General features: G+C 47.4%; 5 protein-coding genes across 5 annotated transcripts; 3 read left to right on the top strand and 2 right to left on the bottom strand.

The window, feature by feature from the left end:
* Positions 1 to 1,575: 1,575 nt before the first annotated feature.
* On the top strand, positions 1,576 to 7,032 carry BBBOND_0313870 (homolog of Uncharacterized protein PF11_0207, P.falciparum; the record flags this gene model as incomplete). Its single annotated transcript, XM_012914217.1, has 1 exon — positions 1,576 to 7,032. The coding sequence occupies one exon, from the start codon at positions 1,576 to 1,578 to the stop codon at positions 7,030 to 7,032; it is 5,457 nt and encodes a 1,818-aa protein (XP_012769671.1).
* Positions 7,033 to 7,794: 762 nt separating this feature from the next.
* On the bottom strand, positions 7,795 to 8,376 carry BBBOND_0313860 (hypothetical protein; the record flags this gene model as incomplete). The annotated part of the gene is made up of 1 exon (XM_012914216.1): positions 7,795 to 8,376. The coding sequence occupies one exon, from the start codon at positions 8,374 to 8,376 to the stop codon at positions 7,795 to 7,797; it is 582 nt and encodes a 193-aa protein (XP_012769670.1).
* Positions 8,377 to 8,378: 2 nt separating this feature from the next.
* On the bottom strand, positions 8,379 to 9,537 carry BBBOND_0313850 (hypothetical protein; the record flags this gene model as incomplete). The annotated part of the gene is made up of 4 exons (XM_012914215.1): positions 8,379 to 8,630; positions 8,716 to 8,943; positions 9,040 to 9,126; positions 9,265 to 9,537. 4 exons carry the CDS (start codon positions 9,535 to 9,537, stop codon positions 8,379 to 8,381), a joined length of 840 nt encoding a protein of 279 aa, XP_012769669.1.
* Positions 9,538 to 11,191: 1,654 nt separating this feature from the next.
* Positions 11,192 to 15,313, top strand: BBBOND_0313840 (hypothetical protein; the record flags this gene model as incomplete). The annotated part of the gene is made up of 1 exon (XM_012914214.1): positions 11,192 to 15,313. One exon carries the CDS (start codon positions 11,192 to 11,194, stop codon positions 15,311 to 15,313), a length of 4,122 nt encoding a protein of 1,373 aa, XP_012769668.1.
* Positions 15,314 to 16,955: 1,642 nt separating this feature from the next.
* BBBOND_0313830 (hypothetical protein) lies at positions 16,956 to 22,064 on the top strand (the record flags this gene model as incomplete). The annotated part of the gene is made up of 1 exon (XM_012914213.1): positions 16,956 to 22,064. One exon carries the CDS (start codon positions 16,956 to 16,958, stop codon positions 22,062 to 22,064), a length of 5,109 nt encoding a protein of 1,702 aa, XP_012769667.1.
* Positions 22,065 to 23,145: the final 1,081 nt, after the last annotated feature.

Raw genomic sequence — 23,145 nt, 5'->3', positions numbered from 1 at the left:
AATTGTGCTTTAATCTGTTGTATCACTCATTAATCGTTGTATGTGATTGTGTAACAGTAAACTAAAATGCTGATCAAGATGCTGCCCAAAGTGCTGACCAATGCCATGACCAGAGTGGTGACCAATGCCATGACCAAAGTGGTGACCAAAGTGGTGACCAAGGTGCTGACCAACGTGTTGACCAAGCACCTGACCAAGTTGATGGTCACGGCAGCGATGACATGGTTACCAAGTTGATGGTCACGGCAGCGATGACATGGTCACGGCAGCGATGACATGGTCAAGGCAGCGATGACATGGTCACGGCAGCGATGACATGGTCACGGCAGCGATGACATGGTTACGGCAGCGATGACATGGTCACGGCAGCGATGACATGGACACGGCAGCGATGACTTGGTAACGGCAGCGATGTCATGGTCACGGCAGCGATGACATGGTCACGGCAGCGATGACATCAACACGGCAGCGGTGTCATGGTTACGGCAGCGATGACATGGTCACGGCAGCGATGACAGTTGATGGTCACGGCAGCGATGACATGGTCACGGGAGCGATGGCAGTGACACAAGTGGTGATTATTACCCACTCTACATCGCCCCTTTACCCATGCTACATCGCCCCTTTACCCATGCTACATCGCTCCTTAATCCACTCTACATCGCTCCCTTACCCACTCAACATCGCTCCCTAATCCACTGTACATCGCTCCCTAACCCACTCCACATCGCCCCTTTATCCACTCTACATCGCCCCTTTACCCACTCCACATCGCCCCTTTACCCACTCTACATCGCTCCTTTACCCACTCTACATCGCTCCCTAACCCACGCTACATCGCTCCCTTATCCACTCTACATCGCCCCTTAACCCACTCTACATCGCTCCTTAACCCACTCTACATCGCCCCTTTACCCACTCCACATCCCTCGAATTACCTTGTCTTATTAACGCTATGACCTCTTTAAACCATCCTAATAACTTGTTGATAGTGACCATTTTCTCACTGACGATGCTACTATAAGAGCCTTGAATGACATTGACTCCAAGCTCATTAGCCTTGGTCACCTGGCTGGCCAACTTGGAGGATTTGTTGGTCAAAGTGACAGTGTTAAGAAAGCCGTTAAGAATGCTATTATCGCTAAAATTAACAGTACTGAAGAGCTTAAAAATGTTTACTCTTCTCTTGTTACTACCCTTTCTGAGTCTGTCAAGTCTGGTGTCCAGGCTGGTGACACCAAGAAAATTAGTGAGCTTAATAAGTTAGTTACTGCAGAAATTCAGCGTCTTAATGATCAACTTAGTAAGCCTAATAACCTTAATAATAACTCTCCTTCTTCCCCCTCTCCCTCTGCTGACCCAGCCAAATTGCAGTCCAAGTTGGAGGCATTGGAGAAAGTGAAGGAGCTTTGTGAATTTTATGAGAATTTCAAGAATCATCCAAATGAGCCTAAAAATATCCTTGTTAATTTATGTTCCGGCCTCGAAACCTTCCTCGGCTTCAATCCATCTTCCAAAGGCTACGACGGCTCTGGGATTGTGTACTCTGACTTGGACAGGCTGTGTGACGGGGTGATGGGATTTTTGAGTGGTGTGCTTAGTAACATCAAAGAGCATTTAGGGCAGCATAAAGAGACAATTACGCCTGTAATAAAGGTACTTGACACCAATAAACACGCCGGTAAAAAAGGTTTTAATGCTGCGATTGCGGAGGTGGTCGCAGGGGTGCGGGGGTATAATGGTAAAGTAAAGACATCAAATGACCTTGTTAAAACGGCAATTAAAAACCTTCAAAGAGGCATGAAAAACTATAAAAAAGAAGAGTTACAAACTAAATTGCCGAATATAATTGATAAAGAAAGGCCCATGACTTCCACAGAAAAAAATTTGACACAGGCAAGTTCCTTGGTGGATCAGTGTCAAAAATATGCAAAAGACTTTATTACTGCTGTTGACATCAATACAAAAACAGATGCAACAAAAAACGCGATAAAAGACTTAAATCCCAAATTGCGTGATACAATTGAGAACGTGCGTAAGAATATGCAGCATGAGAGTAAGCGTCTTAAGGAGTTGTCGAGTAAAGAGAGTAAGGATTTAGAGGCAACGGAAGATAAAATTAAGAAGACGTTGAGCAGTTTGAAAGTGAACGTCGACTGTAGAATTGATGCGCAAATGAAGGAGCTGATTAAAAAGTTGAGTGAGAGGGTGCAGAAGATTTTGAAAGAGTTGAAGAGTATTGAGAAACAACTGCTGGATTATGTTAAAGAGTTGTATACGTGGCTTGAGGATGCTAGGAAGTTAATTAACGAGGCAGATAAAGAGGTTGACATAATTTTGAAACAGGTTAATGAGCCAGCGGAGAGGGAACCAGAGAACAAAAGAAAAGAGATCGAGAAAAAGGTGCAGGAAATTGGCGACGGTATAGATGCTAGAATTGTTGAGCTGACTAAGTGGAATGCTGCGGGCACGGAGGCTGTTCAAAAAGCGAAGCAGAAGTGTACGGAGATTGGTGAGATGGTTGAGACTGAAAGTGCAGGTAGTGACAAAATTTATAAGTTAGCTGAGACAATGAAAGAGAAGGCTGAGAAGCTGAGAAAGGCGGCGGAGCATATTAAGGGCAATATTGGTACATGGGTTAAAGATGCTCTAACGCAGGTGAAAGAGATGGACGGGAAGCTGAAAGAGGATTTGTGGAAGGTGAAGGAGGCGGTGGAGGGGCAGGTGACGGAGATTAAAAATAAGATTGGGAAGTTGTATGATAAATTTGATACAAATGGCGGAGTACATGATAATGGAAAGACAGTAGGAAAACTGATCGAACATCTCAGAGCACAGCTCAAGGATATTACAGGGAGTGTGGGCGTTAGGGGAAAACCAACTAAAGGTCTTATGGGCATGGTAAGTGGAGTGAGATGGACGTATGTTGAGGGATTCAAAGGTAGGTTCACGAATGCAGTAAGTACAATGGTTGATAATATCTTGAAAAGCGAAAGAGGCGTAAAGAAATATGTTGACTTCTACATAGCTCAAAACCAGAAAAAAGGTGCATTGAGCAAACAGGATGTAACCCAGGAAGTTAACAAACAAATAACTCAACAGCTTCAAGCTCTTGTAGAAATGACTCATGACAAAGCAAACGGTGACGTGGTGAAAGATTTACACGCTGTCGAAAAGTGTCTCACGGATTTTTCGAAAAACCTAGATGGTAAGGTTACAAGCATAGTCTCGGCTGTTGGCAAAGCAACTTTGTCTGCTGCTAATCTATGCGATGAGACAGCCAAATATCATTTGGAAAGTGCGATTCATATCATCGTCGACACCCTCAAACAGGCTACCGAAAAAGCGGCGACGGAGATAAAAACCTTTATTACTGATTCCAAAATTGATGAATTGGCTGCAGCGTCCAATGCAGCTGAACAGCTTGAAGAAAAATTGGGACAAGCGCTCGCCAGGGGATCAGGCGAAGAAAGCGCCGCCACCGCCGTCGACACCTCGATCACGGGGGTGACTGAAGAGCTAAAAAAACATTTTCCCGCAGATAGTGATAGCAAAGTTACGCTCGAAACAAAAACAACGTTTAAACAGTATAACGGTTACGTCGATCAAACTAAAATGGGTGGTGCTCTAGAAGGCACCTCCGCTGAAGGCTCCCTCCCCAAGGCGATCGGTAATATTGAAACGCAAGTGACGGACAAGCTTAAAGAAAATAATCTTGGATCAGAAATAGATGAGCAAAATACTTTCACCGCCCCCTTCTCCCAAATCACCTCCAAACTCAAAGAAATCGCCGGGCTGATTGACAGCGAAAAAAAGGATCCGGGTCCAGCACCGGGTGATGGCCAGAAGAACGGCGTGAACAACTACCTGAATGATATTACAAGTATGCTTGGTCAAGTTTCTACTGTTAACCTCACCTCCGATATAAAAGAGAAGCACACCGACGTCCAAGGCCTCGCGCATATCCAGAGTGAACTGCAAAAACTCCACATCCAGGTTCCGCAGGTTACCAACCTACTCATGCAACTCTGCAGCACCGTCGGCAACAACGCGTATTACGCTAAGAAGTCTCTCACTCAGCTGAAAAATGAGTATTTCGTAAAATCAACAGAAGCTAAAAACAGCATACTGAAAATCTACAGTCAGCTCGACGACCTCCACAACGAAATCAAAGTCGGCCCTATCCATGACGCCGAAGAGTTTCTAAAGTTCGCCGAGCAAGCCGAACAACACTTTAGTAAGATACTCAAGGAACAGGTCGAAAATGATATTAAAGACGCCGAAAAAGCCCTCACCTCCCACGCCCGCTGGCAGTACGTCGACTCCATAAAGTTCCTGCTCCAGGCCTTCGCTGAAAAAGCGCAAGACGAACTGTCACCATTGCCAAAACTCATCGACACCGACTTGACGATTGGCTTCAAGGGTTTCATGAAAGCTGTCGAGGGTGAAGTTACGGAAGGTAAAACCACCGGCCAAAATATTGAGAAGCTTAGCAGTCTGGCAGCCGACCCCGTTGATTCGGCGGAGCGAAAGAACAAAGTATTTGCAAAATTGTCTTCAAACTTCAAGGCATTCTGGTCACCCCTCGCATCCTATGTCAACAAAGAAATAGTAAGACTTAACGAAGAGGAAAACAAGAAAAAACATCCCGTCGTCAAGGATGTCTATGGCTACCATGGACAGCTCATTACAATTTACGACACATTTAATGAGCTGATGGCACACATTCATAGAACACATAGATATGACCACATCCTGCCAGGTATGCTTGATAAAGTAGACGCTGCGCTCAGCAGCCTCAAACCTGACGGTTTCGCCAAGCCGAGCAGTCCGGTCATCGACGGTCTCATTGCGGGGCTCACTCACTTCATCGGTGAAATGCGTAGAGTTTACATCTCAGCATATGATAGTGAAACGTTTGGCGGTGAGTTGGTGAAAAATCCTCAGCGTGAAAAATCTGAGTTAACTAAGGAAGGCCGAAACGTCGCCAAAACGTTCCTGACTTTACTGGCGACACTGTTCCACGACCTCGACCGGTTGAGAGGCGAATGTAGAAGTTTGAGTAAACAGAAAATCAACCAATCCACTGACCTCGGAAGAACTATGAGAGGTCTTGGTTACAGCGTTTCTGTCGATAAGCAGGACGGTGAATTGCAGAATAAGGAGACAGTGCTCGGTGAGAACGTATATAAAAGAATTTTGTGGCCGATAAAGGAGGCAGATGGAAATGAGCATCTTGAGAGATGTGAATCGAGAGATCACGTCAGAAATGATAAGTTCCACCTCTTAGACATTCTTAACTGTATCTGCAGTCACGTGGAAGAGTACAATCAGGTTAGCCACTGCGCAACCTTCGCAGCTAAAAGACAGCCATGTAGTGTGTTTGAAATGCTTATATGGTTTGCTGGACTGCCGTACAACAACGCATATGCTGAGTTGAAGTCCGACGGTTTCACTGACCTCCTGGATAACCCTGCCAAACCGCTCACCGATGATGACGACATCATCGTATACGACATGGATTCGTTCTACATCGATGCGTGTCCTAGAAAGTTCACATATAAGAATATCAGGACCGTGCTACACCATATTTGTACCAAATCCTACGACATCCTATGTGCTATCGGAGGCCACGGCGATGCTGACACCATTTATGGCAGCGACTATTGCAACAACTCCTTCGGTATGAAATACCCCCAAAGCGGCGGCGATTGTCTCCAGATGTTCTTAGATGTTCTTCGTAGAATCTTACCGCCGCTTAGGTACTTATTCAAGCGATGCGGTGTAAAGGCGGACCAATTCGGGTGGAGTGACTGCCTATACGGTAGGGATGTAGCCACAGGCAAATCGCAATGTAACGAGCATTCTAGCGATAAACCAAAGTGCCAACCTACGTCCCCGCTAATGAGCTACTTAAATGACTGCCTGCCAGGGCATTTACCACATCAGGTAAGCGCTATTGGCTGCAAGGCTGAATGTAAAACATGCCCTACCTCCAAACCAGGAATGCCGTGCTTAACACCGCTTGGCTTCAGAGGGTTTTCGGGATCGACGCGTAAAGGTTGGGATTTGTATGAAATCCTAAGTTATTTCTTCGGCACCAATCTAATTTCATCGCTGCTATGCGTCGTTACGATACCGCCGTCTACGTTGCCTGAGCACTTTGGTTTCGCTTTGTCACTTGTTAATAAGTGGCATGAATCTGGTACTCATCTTATTAAGGACGCATTCCATTTGTCCACTCTCAGCAGATCCATTGGCCTATATGATCAGACTGCCACACTGACCGACGCACTTCGTAATGCGTATGGTAGCACTCAGAATGGTCATCCAAATCGTGAAGTCAAATGTGCTGACTTGTCAAGTTTGTCAACGTCGACAGCAAGTGCGGAGCAAACTGCGTACACCGCTCCATACCTTCATTCACTATGCTACGATGCCTACTACTACGTAGCCAAGAAACACGTGAACGCTTACCTATCGTGGGCTCTATATCTACCATGGGATCTACACAAATACCTTGAAAATTTACATGACGCATTGAAGCATATTTTCTGCCGTGATTGGGGATGCAGCACGTGCCTCCTTGCTGACAAATGTAAGAAAGGCGAACACGGTATTATTGAAGGGGCTTGCAAATGCTCCTCCGTCGTCAGCTGCAGAGGCGTCATGCCTACGCTGTATAAATACGGCTTCGTTTTTGAAGACGCTAAGAGTTTGACCGCATCCGAAAAAACATGTTTCGCATTTATACAGCAAGTCCAAAACGTCATTAGATCAACATACTTCACGGAGTTGTTCGACAGATGTGACGAATTTCTCTTCGTCATCCGCGCACCTTTCTTGTGGATGACCGTCGCGCTCTGGTCACTATCCCTTTTCTACCTAATCTGCGTAATGGTGGGCAGACTGGATGTGCTCCACATACGCTCGCACCTGCGAACACCGTCGTCGCACAAGATAACAGCGCAATCACTGTTGGCGGCAGCGCAAGTCGGAAGGCTTGCCAAGATATCGTACCTGCAACCGTAATTGTATTCACACTTGTAATTCACATAAACTCACGTAACAACTCACCTACTCACCTAACCGACAAACGTAGTCTAATGTCTCGAATTACTCTAGCGGCAACCTGTGAACTAGATAGCACCTAGATTAGGTGATGACTGAAGGACCAAGCAAAGTGCTAACCTAGCACCCAGGCTAAGTGCTAAGCTAGCAACCAAGCAAAGTGGTAAGCTGGCAACCAGGCAAAGTGATAAGCAAGCACCCAGGCAACGTGTTGACCTAGCACCCAGGCAACGTGTTGACCTAGCACCCAGGCAAAGTGCTAAGCTAGCAACCAGGCAAAGTGCTAAGCTGACGGATGAACCGTAATTTGGTAGGTGTTGTAGCACGTTTATTGCCTGTTGCGTTGAGTTGTGCGTTGACCGTGAGAGGTGTCCGCGTTGCCCATTGAGTGAGTGTCACGTGAGGCTAGGTGATTGGTCGCTAACGTAGGCGGCCGTGAGGGCCGCGGCGGGTGACCTAAGTCGTGTGTTGCGAGTCACTGGCACGTGGCGTAATCCGCGTTGGCCCGGTTAAGTAGTTTTATAGGCGGCGATGTAGCGATAGTTAATATCACATTTAGGCACGTAGCCGACACGCTCCGCCAGTATGGCGCCGATACCGCGGCCCGTGGCACGGCGCTGCTGCACTGTGGGAGTTGAGCGCACAGGGTTTGCTGCAATATGTATGGCGTTGCGAATAGTGAATAATTTAGAGTGACAGTTGGTGCTGATCACATGCGTCGCGTCAGGGCAGCCGTGGTATCCTGGGCAGCGTGGGTGTCGGTGGCCTGGACTGGGGGGATACAGCGGTGAGGGTACGTGGTGATGAAAGGACTGGAACGGCACTGGTACGTGTTGTAGTTGGTGAGTGCTTGCATAGGTGATTGATGTTTGCAGGTTGAGGGGACTGGGAGCGGCAGTGGTACGTGTTGTAGTTGGTGAGTGCTTGCATAGGTGATTGATGTTTGCAGGTTGAGGGGACTGGGAGCGGCAGTGGTAGTGTTGCAGTTGGTGAGTGCTTTGCTAGGTGATTGATATGTTCGCAGGTTGAGGGGACTGGAGCGGCAGTGGTAGTGTTGCAGTTGGTGAGTGCTTTGCTAGGTGATTGATATGCTTGCAGGTTGAGGGGACTGGGAGGGAAGCGGGAAGATGAGTTGGAACAAATGTAAGTGTCGTAATGATTGTAAGCAGCGTGATTGTCGATGCTGCTACGTGTCTTGTACAGGATGTCGGTTTTGTCCCGTATGTCGTGAGTTCTACTATGAGCGGCAAAAAAATGATAAATGCCATACATCGGGTTGTCTTGGTTGTGACACGTATTGTCCATGTTTATGTCGAAGAAGCAAACAAGCTACCATATACCTCGCCGATCGTGGAGTTGTTTCCTCTACTTCCACCACTTCTTCCTCCGGTTCCTCCTCCTCCACTCATCAGCACACCTCCGCTGCGCAGCTTTCCACCAGCCCCTCTTCCTCCACCTCCTCCCCCGCCCCTTACATCATCGTCCCCGTCGCCCTCATCGTCATTGTCGTCTGCGTCATGATCTACTTCCGCATCCGGCCGTTCCACAGGGTGCGGTATCTACTGCGCAGCTGATCACAATAACCTAACTGGCAACTGAGAGCTAATGTTGTAGACAGTAATGATCGCGTTGATGGCCAATCACATGAGCAGTAAAGTAACTAGTTCCCCCCCTCCCTACTCCGCCATCGCCGCCGTCGTCGTTGCTGTCATCGTCGCCATCATCCTGCTCGACCTGTGCATCTTCCGCTTCCCGGTGGGCCGCAACATCCGCGATTTCCTCGTACGCAAGATACCCTTCTGCATCGCGTTCTACAGCTAATATCCGCAATTTGTTGGCGCAAACATTCTTAACCCAAATTCCGCTGATCACCTAACTGGCAACTGAAATCTAATGTTATAGACAGCGTAATGATTGCGTTGATGATCAATCACATGAGCAGTGAGGTGACTTTCCCCTCCTCCCTACTCCGCCATCGTCCCCTTCGCCCTCATCATCGTCGTCATCTGCGCCATGATCTACTTCCGCATCCGGCCGTTCCACAGGGTGCGGTATCTACTGCGCAGCTAATCACGATGACCCAACTGGCAACTGATATCTAATGTGCTAGACAGCAACGATTGCGTTGATGAGCAATCACATGAGCAGTGAGGTGACCAATGTGCTGACCAATGCCATGACCAATGTGCTGACCAATGCCATGACCAATGTGCTGCCCAAAGTGTTGACCAAGGTGTTGACCAACGTGGTGACCAACGTGTTGACCAACGTGTTGACCAATGTGCTGATCAACGTGTTGACCAAGGTGCTGACCAATGCCATGACCAAAGTGCTGACCAAAGTGTTGACCAACGTGTTGACCAATGCCATGACCAATGTGCTGACCAAAGCGGTGACCAATGTGGTGACCAAAGTGCTGATCAAGGTGGTGACCAACGTGGTGACCAATGTGCTGACCAATGCCATGACCAAAGTGCTGACCAAGGTGCTGACCAAGGTGCTGCCCAAGGTGCTGCCCAAGGTGTTGACCAACGTGTTGACCAAGGTGCTGACCAACGTGCTGACCAATGTGCTGACCAATGTGCTGACCAAAGTGGTGACCAAGGTGCTGACCAACCACCTGACCAAGTCAATGGTTACGGCAGCGATGACATGGACACGGCAGCGATGACATGGTCACGGCAGCGATGACATGGTCACGGCAGCGATGACATGGTCACGGCAGCGATGACATGGTCACTGCAGCGGTGACATGGTTACGGCAGCGATGACAGTTAATGGTTACGGCAGCGATGACATGGTGACCAAGCAGATGACCTAAGTGGTGATTATCATCCACTCTACATCGCCCCTTTATCCACTCTACATCGCCCCTTTATCCACTCTACATCGCTCCCTAACCCACTCTACATCGCCCCTTAATCCACTCTACATCGCCCCTTTATCCACTCTACATCGCTCCCTTATCCACTCCACATCGCCCCTTTACCCACTCTACATCGCTCCCTAACCCACTCTACATCGCCCCTTAAACACTCTACATCGCTCCCTTAACCACTCTGCATCGCTCCCTAACCCACTCTACATCGCTCCCTAACCCACTCTACATCGCCCCTTTACCCACTCTACATCGTTCCCTAACCCACTCTACATCGCCCCTTAACCCACTCTACATCGGCCCTTCATCCACTCTACATCGCTCCCTAACCCACCTTACATCGCCCCTTTATCCACTCCACATCGCCCCTTAACCCACTCTACATCGCCCCTTTATCCACTCTACATCGCCCCTTTATCCACTCTACATCGCTCCTTTATCCACTCTACATCGCTCCCTAACCCACTCTACATCGCTCCTCTATCCACTCTACATCGCTCCCTGATCCACTCTACATCGCCCCTTTATCCACTCTACATCGCTCCCTAACCCACTCTACATCGCCCCTTAATCCACTCTACATCGCTCCCTAACCCACTCTACATCGCCCCTTAACCCACTCTACATCGCCCCTTTACCCACTCCACATCGCCCCTTAACCCACCCTTCATCGCTCCTTTACCCACTCTACATCGCTCCCTAACCCACTCTACATCGCTCCTTAACCCACTCCACATCGCCCCTTTATCCACTCTACATCGCCCCTTATCCACTCTACATCGCCGTTTAAGCCACTCCACATCGCCCCTTTACCCACTCTACATCGCTCCTTTATCCACTCTACATCGCTCCCTAACCCACTCTTCATCGCTCCCTAATCCACTCTTCATCGCTCCCTAATCCACTCCACATCGCCCCTTACTCCACTCTACATCCCTTTAATTACCTCGCCATAATACCGCTATGACCTCTATAAACCATAGCAATAACTTCTGCCTTGTCACCCTTCACTTCCCCTCTTCCACCTCTTGCCACTGCCCTGACCATGTGCCGCCTAGGGAGCTTGACAAGAAATTTGACAAAATTTAAAACCCTAAAAATACCTCAAATAATAACCCTACTAACATCTTTAATAACCTCTGCTCCGGCCTCGAAAAGTTTCTCGGCTTCAACTCTGCTTCCAAAGGCTACGACGGCCAGGGCATTGTGTACTCTGACCTAGATAGGCTGTGTGACGGGGTGATGGGATTTTTGCATGGAGTGCTTGAAGCGGTGAAAAACGAAAATGAAGTGACAACTTATGATAAATACATCAGTGATCACAATAAAAACCTTAAAAGTGTACTAGACACCTTAACTAAAAATATTGGCTCCGGGCGTGCTGGGCTTGTGGAGTCTGTCGGCGCGGTGAAGGAGTGGTTGGAGGGGTATGGGAGGGAGGTGGAGGAGAAAATAAACAGAGTGAAGAATCTATTGGAACAATTAAAAAGCGGCATTAATGATGCACTACAAGTTCGTCAAAACATGAATAATTATGCAGTTGATCAACAACAAGAATGGTCCTCAAAAATAGCGCACATCCTTATAGGCAGTGCAGAACAAGCTATGAAGGCAGCGAAGCATTTAGACCAAAATCTAAAAAATAAACTCGTAAAATATATAGAGTTTGTGATTCAGGCGGTGAGCAATTTCTGCGAATCAGCAAAAAACGAGGACATGAAAAAAGTAGTCAAAAGCGTTGAGGCGGAACGCCTATTGCTACTCAGCCATTCGCACCGAATTCGTGATGACGCCGAATCAACGGTTAACAGTTTCATTGAAATGCTGGAACAAAATATTAATAAACTCGACGGCCAGATTGTCATTGTTGCGCGAAACATTAGTTCTGCTGAAAACGAATTGAATGGGTTGATCAAAACGGCCGATGAAGCGCATAAGTTGGGGAAAGATAGTGCAGCTAAACTGGGAACTTTAGACACAAAACTTAGGAGCGAATTGCAACCTAACATTCAGCATATACCATTTTTGACAATGAGCTTAGGAGTGAAAACCACAGAAAGTGAACTATTCGAGTTGCTCAAACATATTGACGCCGAGATTGTAAAGCTAGCAACCAATGTTAATACGCTTGGCAACAAAAATTTCAACGGTTTTTTAAGCAAAATGAAAAGCGATTTAGAAGCATTGCACGCGACAATTGATGACTTACATAGTACTGCCCAATCTAATTCACTGCTACGGCCAACGCGACAACATTTCGTTGAATCTGCTCGCCGTATTAAAATAATAATTGAAAATGTATCCAAATCCTTGATGAATGATGTGGACGAAACGTTGCGAAAATTGGAAAAGAAGGTTGAGACCTTGCAGTCAACTTTCGAGGAAGACAAGCAAAGTCTCGATGAATTGGCAAAGCAAATCAGCGGTACTGTTATATCAGACATTTTGAAAGAGTCCACTGCTCTCAAAGAAAAAAACAAGGGACTACCGAAAATTAATGGTCTTATAAGCGGCATAAAATTAAGACTTAATACCATTCATCAACACGTCATAGATATGCAAAGTGCCAACGTATCTAGTAATATGCGTAACGTCCAACGTCATTTTAAAGTTGCCAAGCAAAATGCTATAAAAGACATCGCCGAAATTGCGAGGAAATTAGAATTAGAGATCAACAAAGTTTCTTACACGGTCTATGAAACCGCCCGCGAAACATACCACGCTTCCAAAGTGGCGGAGCTAAAAGGCCTTCAATCCTTTGTTGAGAAACAGAAGAGCACTATAGAGCATATCATATATACGGATAAGATGACCGGTGTGAAAGGTTTAATGAGAATTTTGAATATTGCGTTAAAATCCCGAAGCTTCAGTGACATGACTATCATGAACGAACTAGTGTACAAACTATTAGACGTATTCAAACTTTTCTTTCATGAATTGATGAATCAAGCAGACCTGAAAGAGTCCGCTGATGCCATTAATACAATCTATTTCGCGTCGAAATATCTGTTCGATAAAATGTTTGAAGAAAAACACTTCCACACCGACGTCACCAAAAAGCTCGACGCCTTCAGTAATGTCCTCTCCGTATTCCATCCCGAAACCATGGACGGCGCACCCAAAAAAGTGTTGACGCCGCTGAAGCAAGGGTTCGGCAAATTTGTTGACCAACTTGACAAAGCTTATGTGAGCAGGTACTCGGGTGCCAAGCAAATCAGTTGGGAAGCGCATCTGACCACTGCACAAACCGAGGAGAGCAAAAACTGCGCCAAAGTCTTCTTGACAATCGCTCCCACGCTTTTTGGCGAATTGACTCACCTGAGAGCTCAGTGCGCAAGCAACTACCCTGCGAGCAAAATTCACGCCACATCCGGTCCGGGTGTTTTGTTGAAAAGGATGGGCTACGGTGTTGCAACTGACAAATCTGCCCAGGATGGTCATTTACAAAATTCGGACGACATGAGGGGTGAGAAAATTGTGAGACTGCTTCAGAGACAAATTCAGCTTAGCGAACAGATCGCCCATTCCCCGAAGTGCGTCACTAGAAATACGGAGAAATTCAATACCATGGACGTCTTAGACTGCGTGTTCAAGCATGTAGACGAGTACAACGCAGTATGCCATACAACACCGGTCGCCAAACCAAGAACGCCGTGTAGCATATTTGAGATGCTCGGATGGTTCTGCGGTCTGCCGTATAATTCGGTTCACACTGAGCTTATCAGTGAAACGTTGTATGAATATCTGGAAAATCCCAACAAGCCGGACAAGGATGATGAGGAAGGCTTCGAAATTGAAATCGTCGACCACAAGTCGTTGTATCTGCAAGCGTATCCACACGACATCACCTACAATGCTATAGTCGCAGCGCTCACCGATATTTGCTCCACGTCATATGACATCATGGCAACAGTAGTGGGAACAGGTGACGAGTACACTATGTACGGTTGCGACTACTCGAACAACACGCTAGGCCTGTACTACCCGCAAAGCGGCGATGACTGCCTCCACATGATCCTTGATTTGCTTCGTAGATTGTTCCCTGCGTTGCAATACATACGTGTACAGTGTAAGGTGGCAACTAAGCACGGTGGCTGGGCTGACTGCGCCTATGGCAAGTCCGTGTCGCCTGCGAATTGGCCCTCTGAGGACCACTCAACCAACGAACCAAAGAGTCAACCAAATGACCAACCAAAAATGGAACCAAAGTGCCAACCAAAATCGCCACTAATGAGTTACTTAAATGATTGCCTTCCGGGGCATATGCCACATCAGGTTAGTTCTACGGGATGCAAATCCAAATGCTCCACCTGTCCTAGGAACGTCCCTGGGATGCCCTGTTTGACCCCGCTTGGCTTTAGAGGCTTTTCTGGGTCAATGAAAAAAGGTAGCGACCTAGGTGACATCCTTCAGATATTCTTCGACATCCGCCATCTAACAACGCTGCTCGCCCTAGCTCCTAGGCCACCGTCTACTCTGCCCGAACTCTTTGGTTTTGCGCTGTCACTTGTCGGTGGATGGAAGCACGGCGCCGAACACCCAATTAAAACAGTCATCGAATCATCCATTCGTAGCGTGTCCATCAATCTCGTCCCTAACGCCGCAGATATAACGGACGCCTTAACTGACGCATACGGGTCCACTGATGCTCATCACAAGGACTGCGAGGATTCTCACCTCATCACCTTATCTAGTTCCGCTGTATGTTATGGTAAAAATAAAAGGATAGACTGTGCACCGTATATTTCTACATTGTGGTCCGATGCCTATTCATACCTCCCGCACAAACACGCTGATCTCTACCTATCATGGGCTGTCTACTCGCCATGGAATTTCTGGCATTTGCTTGAAAATCTATACAACGAATTTTGCAACATTTTCTGTCAAGATTGGGGCTGCCATTCATGTATGCAAGCAAGCAAATGTAAACGCGGGAAACATGGCCACGAAAGATCGTCATGTTCATGTTCATCTATAGTGTCATGCAAGGGTGTATCTCCTACCTTGTACCGCTTTGGTTTCAGACTCGGTGACGCAGCCAAGTTGAATTCGTCCAACGCGAAGAAAGTATGTTACAATTTCCAGAAGCAATTCAGTAGAGTCATCAAATCCAAATACTTCACTGTGCTCTTCAACAAGTGCGACGACTTGCTCTTCCAAATCCGCGCCCCCTTCATCTGGCTCAACGTCGCGCTCTGGCTCCTCTCTTTATTGTACCTCCTCCACATCATGGTCATCCGCTTAGACCTGCTCCACATCAAATCGCATTTACATAGTCCATCATCGCATCGTATAGCTGCCCAATCACTCCTTGCTGCTGGACGTGTTAACAAGCTTAACAGGGTGTTTTACCTGCAACCGTAATCGTATTCACGTGTTTACTATCTACGCTCACCTAGCATCACCTACTCACCTAACCAATGAATTGTACTTTAATCTGTTGTATCACTCATTAATCGTTGTATGTGATTGTGTAATAGTTAACTAATGTGCTGATCAACTACCTGACCTAGCACCTTATCAAAGAGCTGACCAAAGTGCTGACCAAAGTGCTGACCAAGGTGGTGACCAACGTGTTGACCAATGCCATGACCAACCACCTGACCAAGTTGATGGTAACGGCAGCGATGACACGGTCACGGCAGCGATGACATGGTCACGGCAGCGATGACATGGTGACCAGAGTAGTGATTATCATCCACTCTACATCGCTCCCTAACCCACTCTACATCGCCCCTTAATCCACTCTACATCGCTCCCTAACCCACTCTACATCGCCCCTTAACCCACTCTACATCGCCCCTTTACCCACTCCACATCGCCCCTTAATCCACTCTACATCGCCCCTTAATCCACTCTACATCGCCCCTTTATCCACTCTACATCGCCCCTTAACCCACTCTACATCGGCCCTTCATCCACTCTACATCGCTCCCTAACCCACCTTACATCGCCCCTTTATCCACTCTACATCGCCCCTTTATCCACTCTACATCGCTCCTTTATCCACTCTACATCGCTCCCTAACCCACTCTACATCGCTCCTCTATCCACTCTACATCGCTCCCTAACCCACTCTACATCGCCCCTTTATCCACTCTGCATCGCTCCCTAACCCACTCTACATCGCTCCCTAACCCACTGTACATCGCCCCTTTACCCACTCTACATCGTTCCCTAACCCACTCTACATCGCCCCTTAACCCACTCTACATCGGCCCTTCATCCACTCTACATCGCCCCTTAACCCACTCTACATCGCCCCTTTATCCACTCTACATCGCCCCTTAAACACTCTACATCGCTCCCTAACCCACTCTACATCGCCCCTTAATCCACTCTACATCGCCCCTTAATCCACTCTACATCGCTCCCTAACCCACTCTACATCGCCCCTTTATCCACTCCACATCGCCCCTTAACCCACTCTACATCGCTCCCTAACCCACTCTACATCGCCCCTTAACCCACTCTACATCGGCCCTTCATCCACTCTACATCGCTCCCTAACCCACCTTACATCGCCCCTTTATCCACTCTACATCGCCCCTTTATCCACTCTACATCGCTCCTTTATCCACTCTACATCGCTCCCTAACCCACTCTACATCGCTCCTCTATCCACTCTACATCGCTCCCTGATCCACTCTACATCGCCCCTTTATCCACTCTACATCGCTCCCTAACCCACTCTACATCCCTTGAATCACCTCGCCATAATACCGCTATGACCTCTATAAACCATAGCAATAACTTGTGCCTTGTCACCCTTCACTTCCCCTCTTCCACCTCTTGCCACTGCCCTGACCATGTGCCGCCTAGGGAGCTTGACAGGAAACTTGACAAAATTTAAAACCTTAAAAACACCTCAAATAACAATCCTACTAACATCCTTACTAACCTTTGCACTGGCCTCGAAAAATTCCTCGGCTTCGACCCGAAATCCAAAGGCTACGACGGCAGTGGCATTGTGTACTCTGACCTTGACAGGCTGTGCGACGGGGTGATGGGATTTTTGAGTGGTGTTCTCAGCAACATCCAAGGCCATTTAGGGCAGCATAAAGAGCAAATAAACAATGCAATTACGTCACTTAAGCAAAATAAACACGGCGGTAAAAAAGGTTTTAATGTTGCGATTGGAAGTGTGGTTAAAGGGGTGCGGGGGTATAATAAGGCAGTGGAGCAGTCTAATAAAAAGGTGAGTGAACCGATGACTCTCATACTTTCGCAGGTGAATGAAGAGTTCAAGAGTAGTGTAGCTGAGATACTACCGCAAGAAACGCTCTCAGCCGCCATGAACGCCGACGTTTCCCATGCTGTAGACCAGATTAACGAGAAGCTTAGACATTGCCACCTGAGTGCTGAGAAATTTAATGGCACTTTTAATTTTGATAAACACAATAAAACGATATTAAATGCTGTCAATGACCTAAATCCTAATTTAGTTATTAGAGTTAAGAATTCACTTAGCAATGTTAAGCATGAGAGCGAGCGGCTTAAGGCCTTGTCAGACAAGGAAAAAAGCGATTTGCAGGCGATGAGAGAGAGACTTAGCGAGTGTCTGGAAGCGCTGGGAAAGGGAGTTAATTGTAAGGTGAGCGATAAGGTGACGGAACTTGTCGATTATTTGAAGGGGAAAGTTCAAGAGATACTGAAGTTGCTAAATAGTATTAATAATACGCTGCAACAATACGTCGCGGAGCTCGGACAGTGGATTGATAACGCTAACGTCATTGTTGAGGCGGCGGAAAAGAAAATTGAGATTATACTACAGGAAACAAAAGGGTCGAATAGGAATCAGATTGAGACCGCCGCGACGTTGATTACTGCAGAAGCAGAAGTATTGTTCAAACAATTCGATGACTTGAATAAAAAGTACGATGGTGTTTTCAAGGTGATAAAGGGAGAGAAAGGAACTGGTCAAGGTAACGAGGGTGGAGTGTTAGGAAAGCTAAGGACTATTCATACGGATGTTGAGACACAGGTTAACAGCGGTGTGAAAGATATAAAGAATGCGTTGCAAGAGAATATTAAAAGACTCAAGGAGGGTATCAACGCAAAATTGAAGGGTTATGTCGAGGACGAATTGGGAGGACAGATTAGGGATGCCCTAAAAGTGCATACGGATGAGATAGCTGGACATACAGCAAGCTCCAAACCCATTAAACGAGGCTACCTTGACTTGATTGTACAGGGCGTAGAGGCATATGCCAGGGAGGTAGAAACTGGGAAATTGGATAAAGTTTTGAAACAGTGGGCAACCGATATTTTGAAAGATGTTAAAGTGAACAGATACATTATATGGTATGCGGAAGCGAACAGTGCGCAATTTAATGGTGGAACTGGACGTTTGTCTGATAGAGTTAGCTTGGTGAATACGGCTATTAGCGAAACGTTCCCAGAAGTTTTCAAAGCCTCTGTGGCTGGCATTGCAGCGACAACACTAAAAACAGCAACGGTAGCAAACATTGCCGTACAATTTGAGAAATTTGCAAGTCAACTTGAGAGTGATCTAAGAACGAAGGCGGACGATTTTGCCGGTAAAGTAGAGGCACATTTGAAACGTTCGCAGTCTGTTTTCACTCACACTGGCAAAGAACAATCTCTTAAATCCGCTCTAAATGCTATACTGCCTGTCCTTGCTGGAATTTGCAAACATTACGCAGAAGAAATTATTTCCTTCCTTAAGCAGTCAACAATTAGCACCAACTTACCGGAAGCCGTAAAAGCGATTCAGAACCTCAGCAGCAAAATTGAAAATGATGTCAAGGATACCAACACCAGAAATGGTAAAGTGGGATACATAATCTACGACGGGTTGAGTGGTAAGGTAAAGAACCAGGCAAATCCATATATCGACACGTTTGCGCAGGAAGCCTTCAAGCATGGTACCCATAAGTTCACGACAGAGCTTGAAAGAGACCTACAAGAACCCGTTATTAATAAGCTTAACCGTATACAGAATGACGTTAACGATCTCGTCGACGCTGCAAATAAATCACAAACTGAGCTCTTCAACAAATCCCAGGAAGTAACGTCTCATATCGCTGCCCTGTGCATAGAAATTAAGAACGCGGCAAGCGATGAGCATCCGGATGGCGTGACAACCAAACTGAAAGAGCTCCGTGATTTGATAAATAATAATAATTTGGTCGACATCAAAGGCAAGAAACAAAAGGGACTCAACAAGATTCACAGCGACCTCAGTGAGCTTCGGAGTAGCCTGATGAAGGGACCGATACAGAAGGCTCAGGATTTCATCCAAAAAGAAGTCACCAGTATCAAACTGCAAATCGTCACGGGGATTCATAAATTTGTTGACTCCAGCGTTGATGAAACAAAAAGGAAACTCACCACCCAGGCGCAGAAGCAGTATGTAACCTCCGTCAAAGGCTTCCTGATGGCGTTCGCCGTCGCGGTTGAGAAGGAGCTGAAAAGCTTGCCGTTGGAGATTGAACATGATCTGAAGATTGGACTAAAAGGTTTCATGAGCATTTTGCAGACTCACTTCATTACGCAGGAAAAAGCACTTCCAGCTATTAAGAGCATCGCGGCTAAATCCTCCACCGACGGCAAATCTCCACTCAGCCAGGCGGCAGTAAAGTTTTATGGAGGTATGAAACGTGTGTTTGAAAATCTAAAGAAAAAGCCGGAGTTCACCACTGACTTCGAAAAAACTCAGGCTTCACATGACGCTCTGCGCACATTGCTCACTGGACTGGACACTTCACAGCATTTTGATTCTGTCTTCTCTGATAACTTAGACAAATTAAAAGTGACACTCGTCACATTAACTTCCCATAGAACTTGTACCTCTTCTGACTGGATTCTCGGGGCCCTCAAAGAAGGCTTTACTGCTCTAGTCGAGGAACTTCAAAAATCGTACATATCAACATATTCTCTGAGGACCATTGATTGGAAAACCGCCACAGCTGAGGAGCAAGAAAAGTACGCGAAAATCGCTTTGACTGTTACGCCCATCTTACACAACACGTTGGAGGAACTTAAAGATGAGCTTGAGAAATCCGAAAATTCATGGAAGGCATATACCATCTACAATCCTAAAAACACCGCCTCTAGTTTACACAAATTATTCTTCTGTGAGCATGGCTATGACGTTAGATCGGACGCCGCAATCCCCTACGGCGAGCTGAATCATAAGAGCGACTGCAACGGTGCCCGTATTCTTGGTCACCTCACCAGAGGAGTGCATATTCTGTTTGCCGCCACAGAGATTGCTGACATTTCAGCTCTCCATAGTGCGGATTCATATGCGCCAACCGTGCAGATTGCTACCGCGGATGGTGTAATCGAAACACTCTATGCCTACCTTGGACAATACTTCAACGTCTGCCACTTGATAATCCACCCGAAAACTAGACCACCTTGCAGCGTATACGAACAACTGGTATGGCTCACGGGACTGCAGTTCAATCCAGTATACGGAACACTGTGCAGTTACTTTAAAGAGTTGTTTGCGAAGCCGAAGCAACTGAATGACGTGCCATATGCTAACATTCCGGAAGACCAACTTACCTTAGTTGGCACAACTACAATACAACCTGGTCATTTGAAAAGTGCACTTCATGACGTATGCTCCGCATCCTATCCTGTGCTTGCCACAATTCTCGGCCACGGTCACAAGGACGGAATTTACGCGTGTGAGTTCTCCGACAACTCGCTCAAGTTAGATTACCCAACCAGCATGATTCAGCTGCTGTGCACGTTATTTGACCTGCTCAAGCGCCTCTACCACCAGCTATACTTCCTGCTGCAGCAGTGTCAACTTACAACTCAGCTCAGCGGCTGGAGGGACTGCCACTACGGCAGGTACATTGGTGGGTCGGGCTGGCAGTGCAACACGAAGCAGTGCCCTAAGCAAGACTGCAATGAAAAGCACAACCAAAGTGGCAACCAAAGGGGTGAGCAGTATCCCAACTGCGGCGTCAAGTCGCCACTGCAGTCGTTCTTGGAGGACGGTTTGAAAGGCCACCTGCCGCATTCAGTAGCAGCTAGGGGATCCAGTCTGTCATGTGGCACGTGTGGTAGTACACCTGGTATGCCGTGCCGAACTCCAATGGGCTTCGCTGACATCGGTGCCACCGCGTCGCATACGATGATTGGCCGGAATATACGCGAGGTGCTTGAGGCTTACTGTGGCCGTCCTAACTCCCCCCTCACTAGACTGTGCAGTTACCTCAACTGCCTTTTGCCTAGTGCGCCGAAAACGCTGGCGGACATGTTCAGCTTCTACTATCACCTCACCGATCGCTGGGGTATGTATGGTCAAGCGCATAAAAGCATTGCTTTCCGTGATACCGTCGAGGCCGCTAACTTCGGGCGTGATTATGGTAAGTTGAACGTATACCACTTATTTACCCCTAGCCACTCAGCATTGAAGAAGGGCCACTCCGATGGTAGCCTGGGCAGTCTCGTATGCTTATCACGGGACTCCGTCGTATGCGGTCCTTATCTGCGTCCCATCGGTCACGCCATCTACGAGACTTTCTCGTCGGAACATGCCGATAAGTATTTGTCGTGGATTGTCTATCTGACGGCGACGTTCTACGATCTGCTGAAGAAATTGTATGATGAGTGCAATTCCAAATGCGGTCCCAGGGGATCGAATTGCCATAAAAAGGCGTGCATCAAGGAGTGTCCAACCACATCCAAAAAAGATCCGCCACGATATCACGATGCCGAATGCAAATCCATTGTAAAGTGCAATTCAACGCTGCCGACGTTGGCAAAATACGGCTTCGTTCTCGGCGATCCAGAGAGGCTGAACGGGAATAGACAATCGCAAACGAAACGCACGTGCAGAGATTTCTGTAATGTATTCGCGGAGGCATTTGAAGAAGACTCACATCTTGTGAAGTTTTTCAAAGCCATTGATAATTTCATGTTCACCATCAGACAGCCGTTTATATGGCTCAATGTCGCGCTCTGGTCACTATCACTCTTCTACCTCATCTGCGTAATGGTTGGCAGACTGGATGTGCTCCACATACGCTCACACCTGAGATCACCATCATCGCACAAGATAACGGCGCAATCATTGTTGGCTCCAGCGCAAGTCGGAAGGCTTGCCAAGATATCGTACCTGCAACCGTGATCATCGTCACATTTGTAATTCACACAACTCACGTAACAATTCACCTACTCACCTAACAAACAAACGTAGTCTAATGTCTCGAATTACTCTAGCGGCAACCTGTGAACTAAATAGCACCTAATGAGGTGATGAGTGGACGACAGAGCAACGTGTCAACCTAGCACACAGGCAACGTGCTAAGCTGGCAACCAGGCAAAGTGGTAACCTAGCAACCAGGCAAAGTGCTAAGCTGGCACCCAGGCAAAGTGGTGACCTAGCAACCAGGCAAAGTGTTGACCTAGCACACAGGCAAAGTGCTAAGCTAGCACCCAGGCAAAGTGCTAAGCTTGCAACCAGGCAAAGTGTTGACCTAGCACACAGGCAAAGTGCTAAGCTAGCACCCAGGCAAAGTGCTAAGCTAGCACACAGGCTAAGTGCTAAGCTAGCACGCAGGCAAAGTGTTGACCTAGCAACCAGGCAAAGTGTTGACCTAGCACACAGGCAAAGTGTTGACCTAGCACGCAGGCTAAGTGCTAAGCTGGCAACCAGGCAAAGTGCTAAGCTGGCAACCAGGCAGAGTGGGAAACTAGCAACCAGGCAAAGTGTTGACCTAGCACGCAGGCAAAGTGCTAAGCTAGCACACAAGCTAAGTGTTAAGCTAGCACCCAGGCAAAGTGCTAAGCTGGCACACAGGTTAGGTGCTAAGCTGGCGGATGTACCGTAATTTGGTGGGTGTTGTAGCACGTTGATTGTTTGGTGCGTTGAGCTGTGCGTTGACAGTGAGCGGTGTCTGCGTTACCCATTGAGTGAGTGTCACGTGAGGCTGGGTGATTGGTCGCTAACGTAGGCGGTCGTGAGGGCCGCGGCGGGTGACTTAAGTCGTGTGTTGCGAGTCGCTGGCAGGGTGGCGTAATCTGCGTTGGTCTCGTTAAGCAGCATTTATAGGCGTCAATGTAGCGATTGTTAATATCACATTTAGGCACGTAGCCGACACGCTCCGCCAGTATGGCGCCGATACCGCGGCTCGTAGCACGGTGCTGCTGCACTGTGGGAGTTGAGCGCACGGGTCGCTGCAATTTTAATGGCGGTGCGAATAATGAAT

Source organism: Babesia bigemina (assembly GCF_000981445.1).
Source record: "Babesia bigemina genome assembly Bbig001, chromosome : III".
Lineage (NCBI taxonomy): Eukaryota > Apicomplexa > Aconoidasida > Piroplasmida > Babesiidae > Babesia > Babesia bigemina.
The sequence above is the reverse complement of the archived record's forward strand: the minus strand, read 5'-3'. Positions and strand labels throughout refer to the sequence as shown.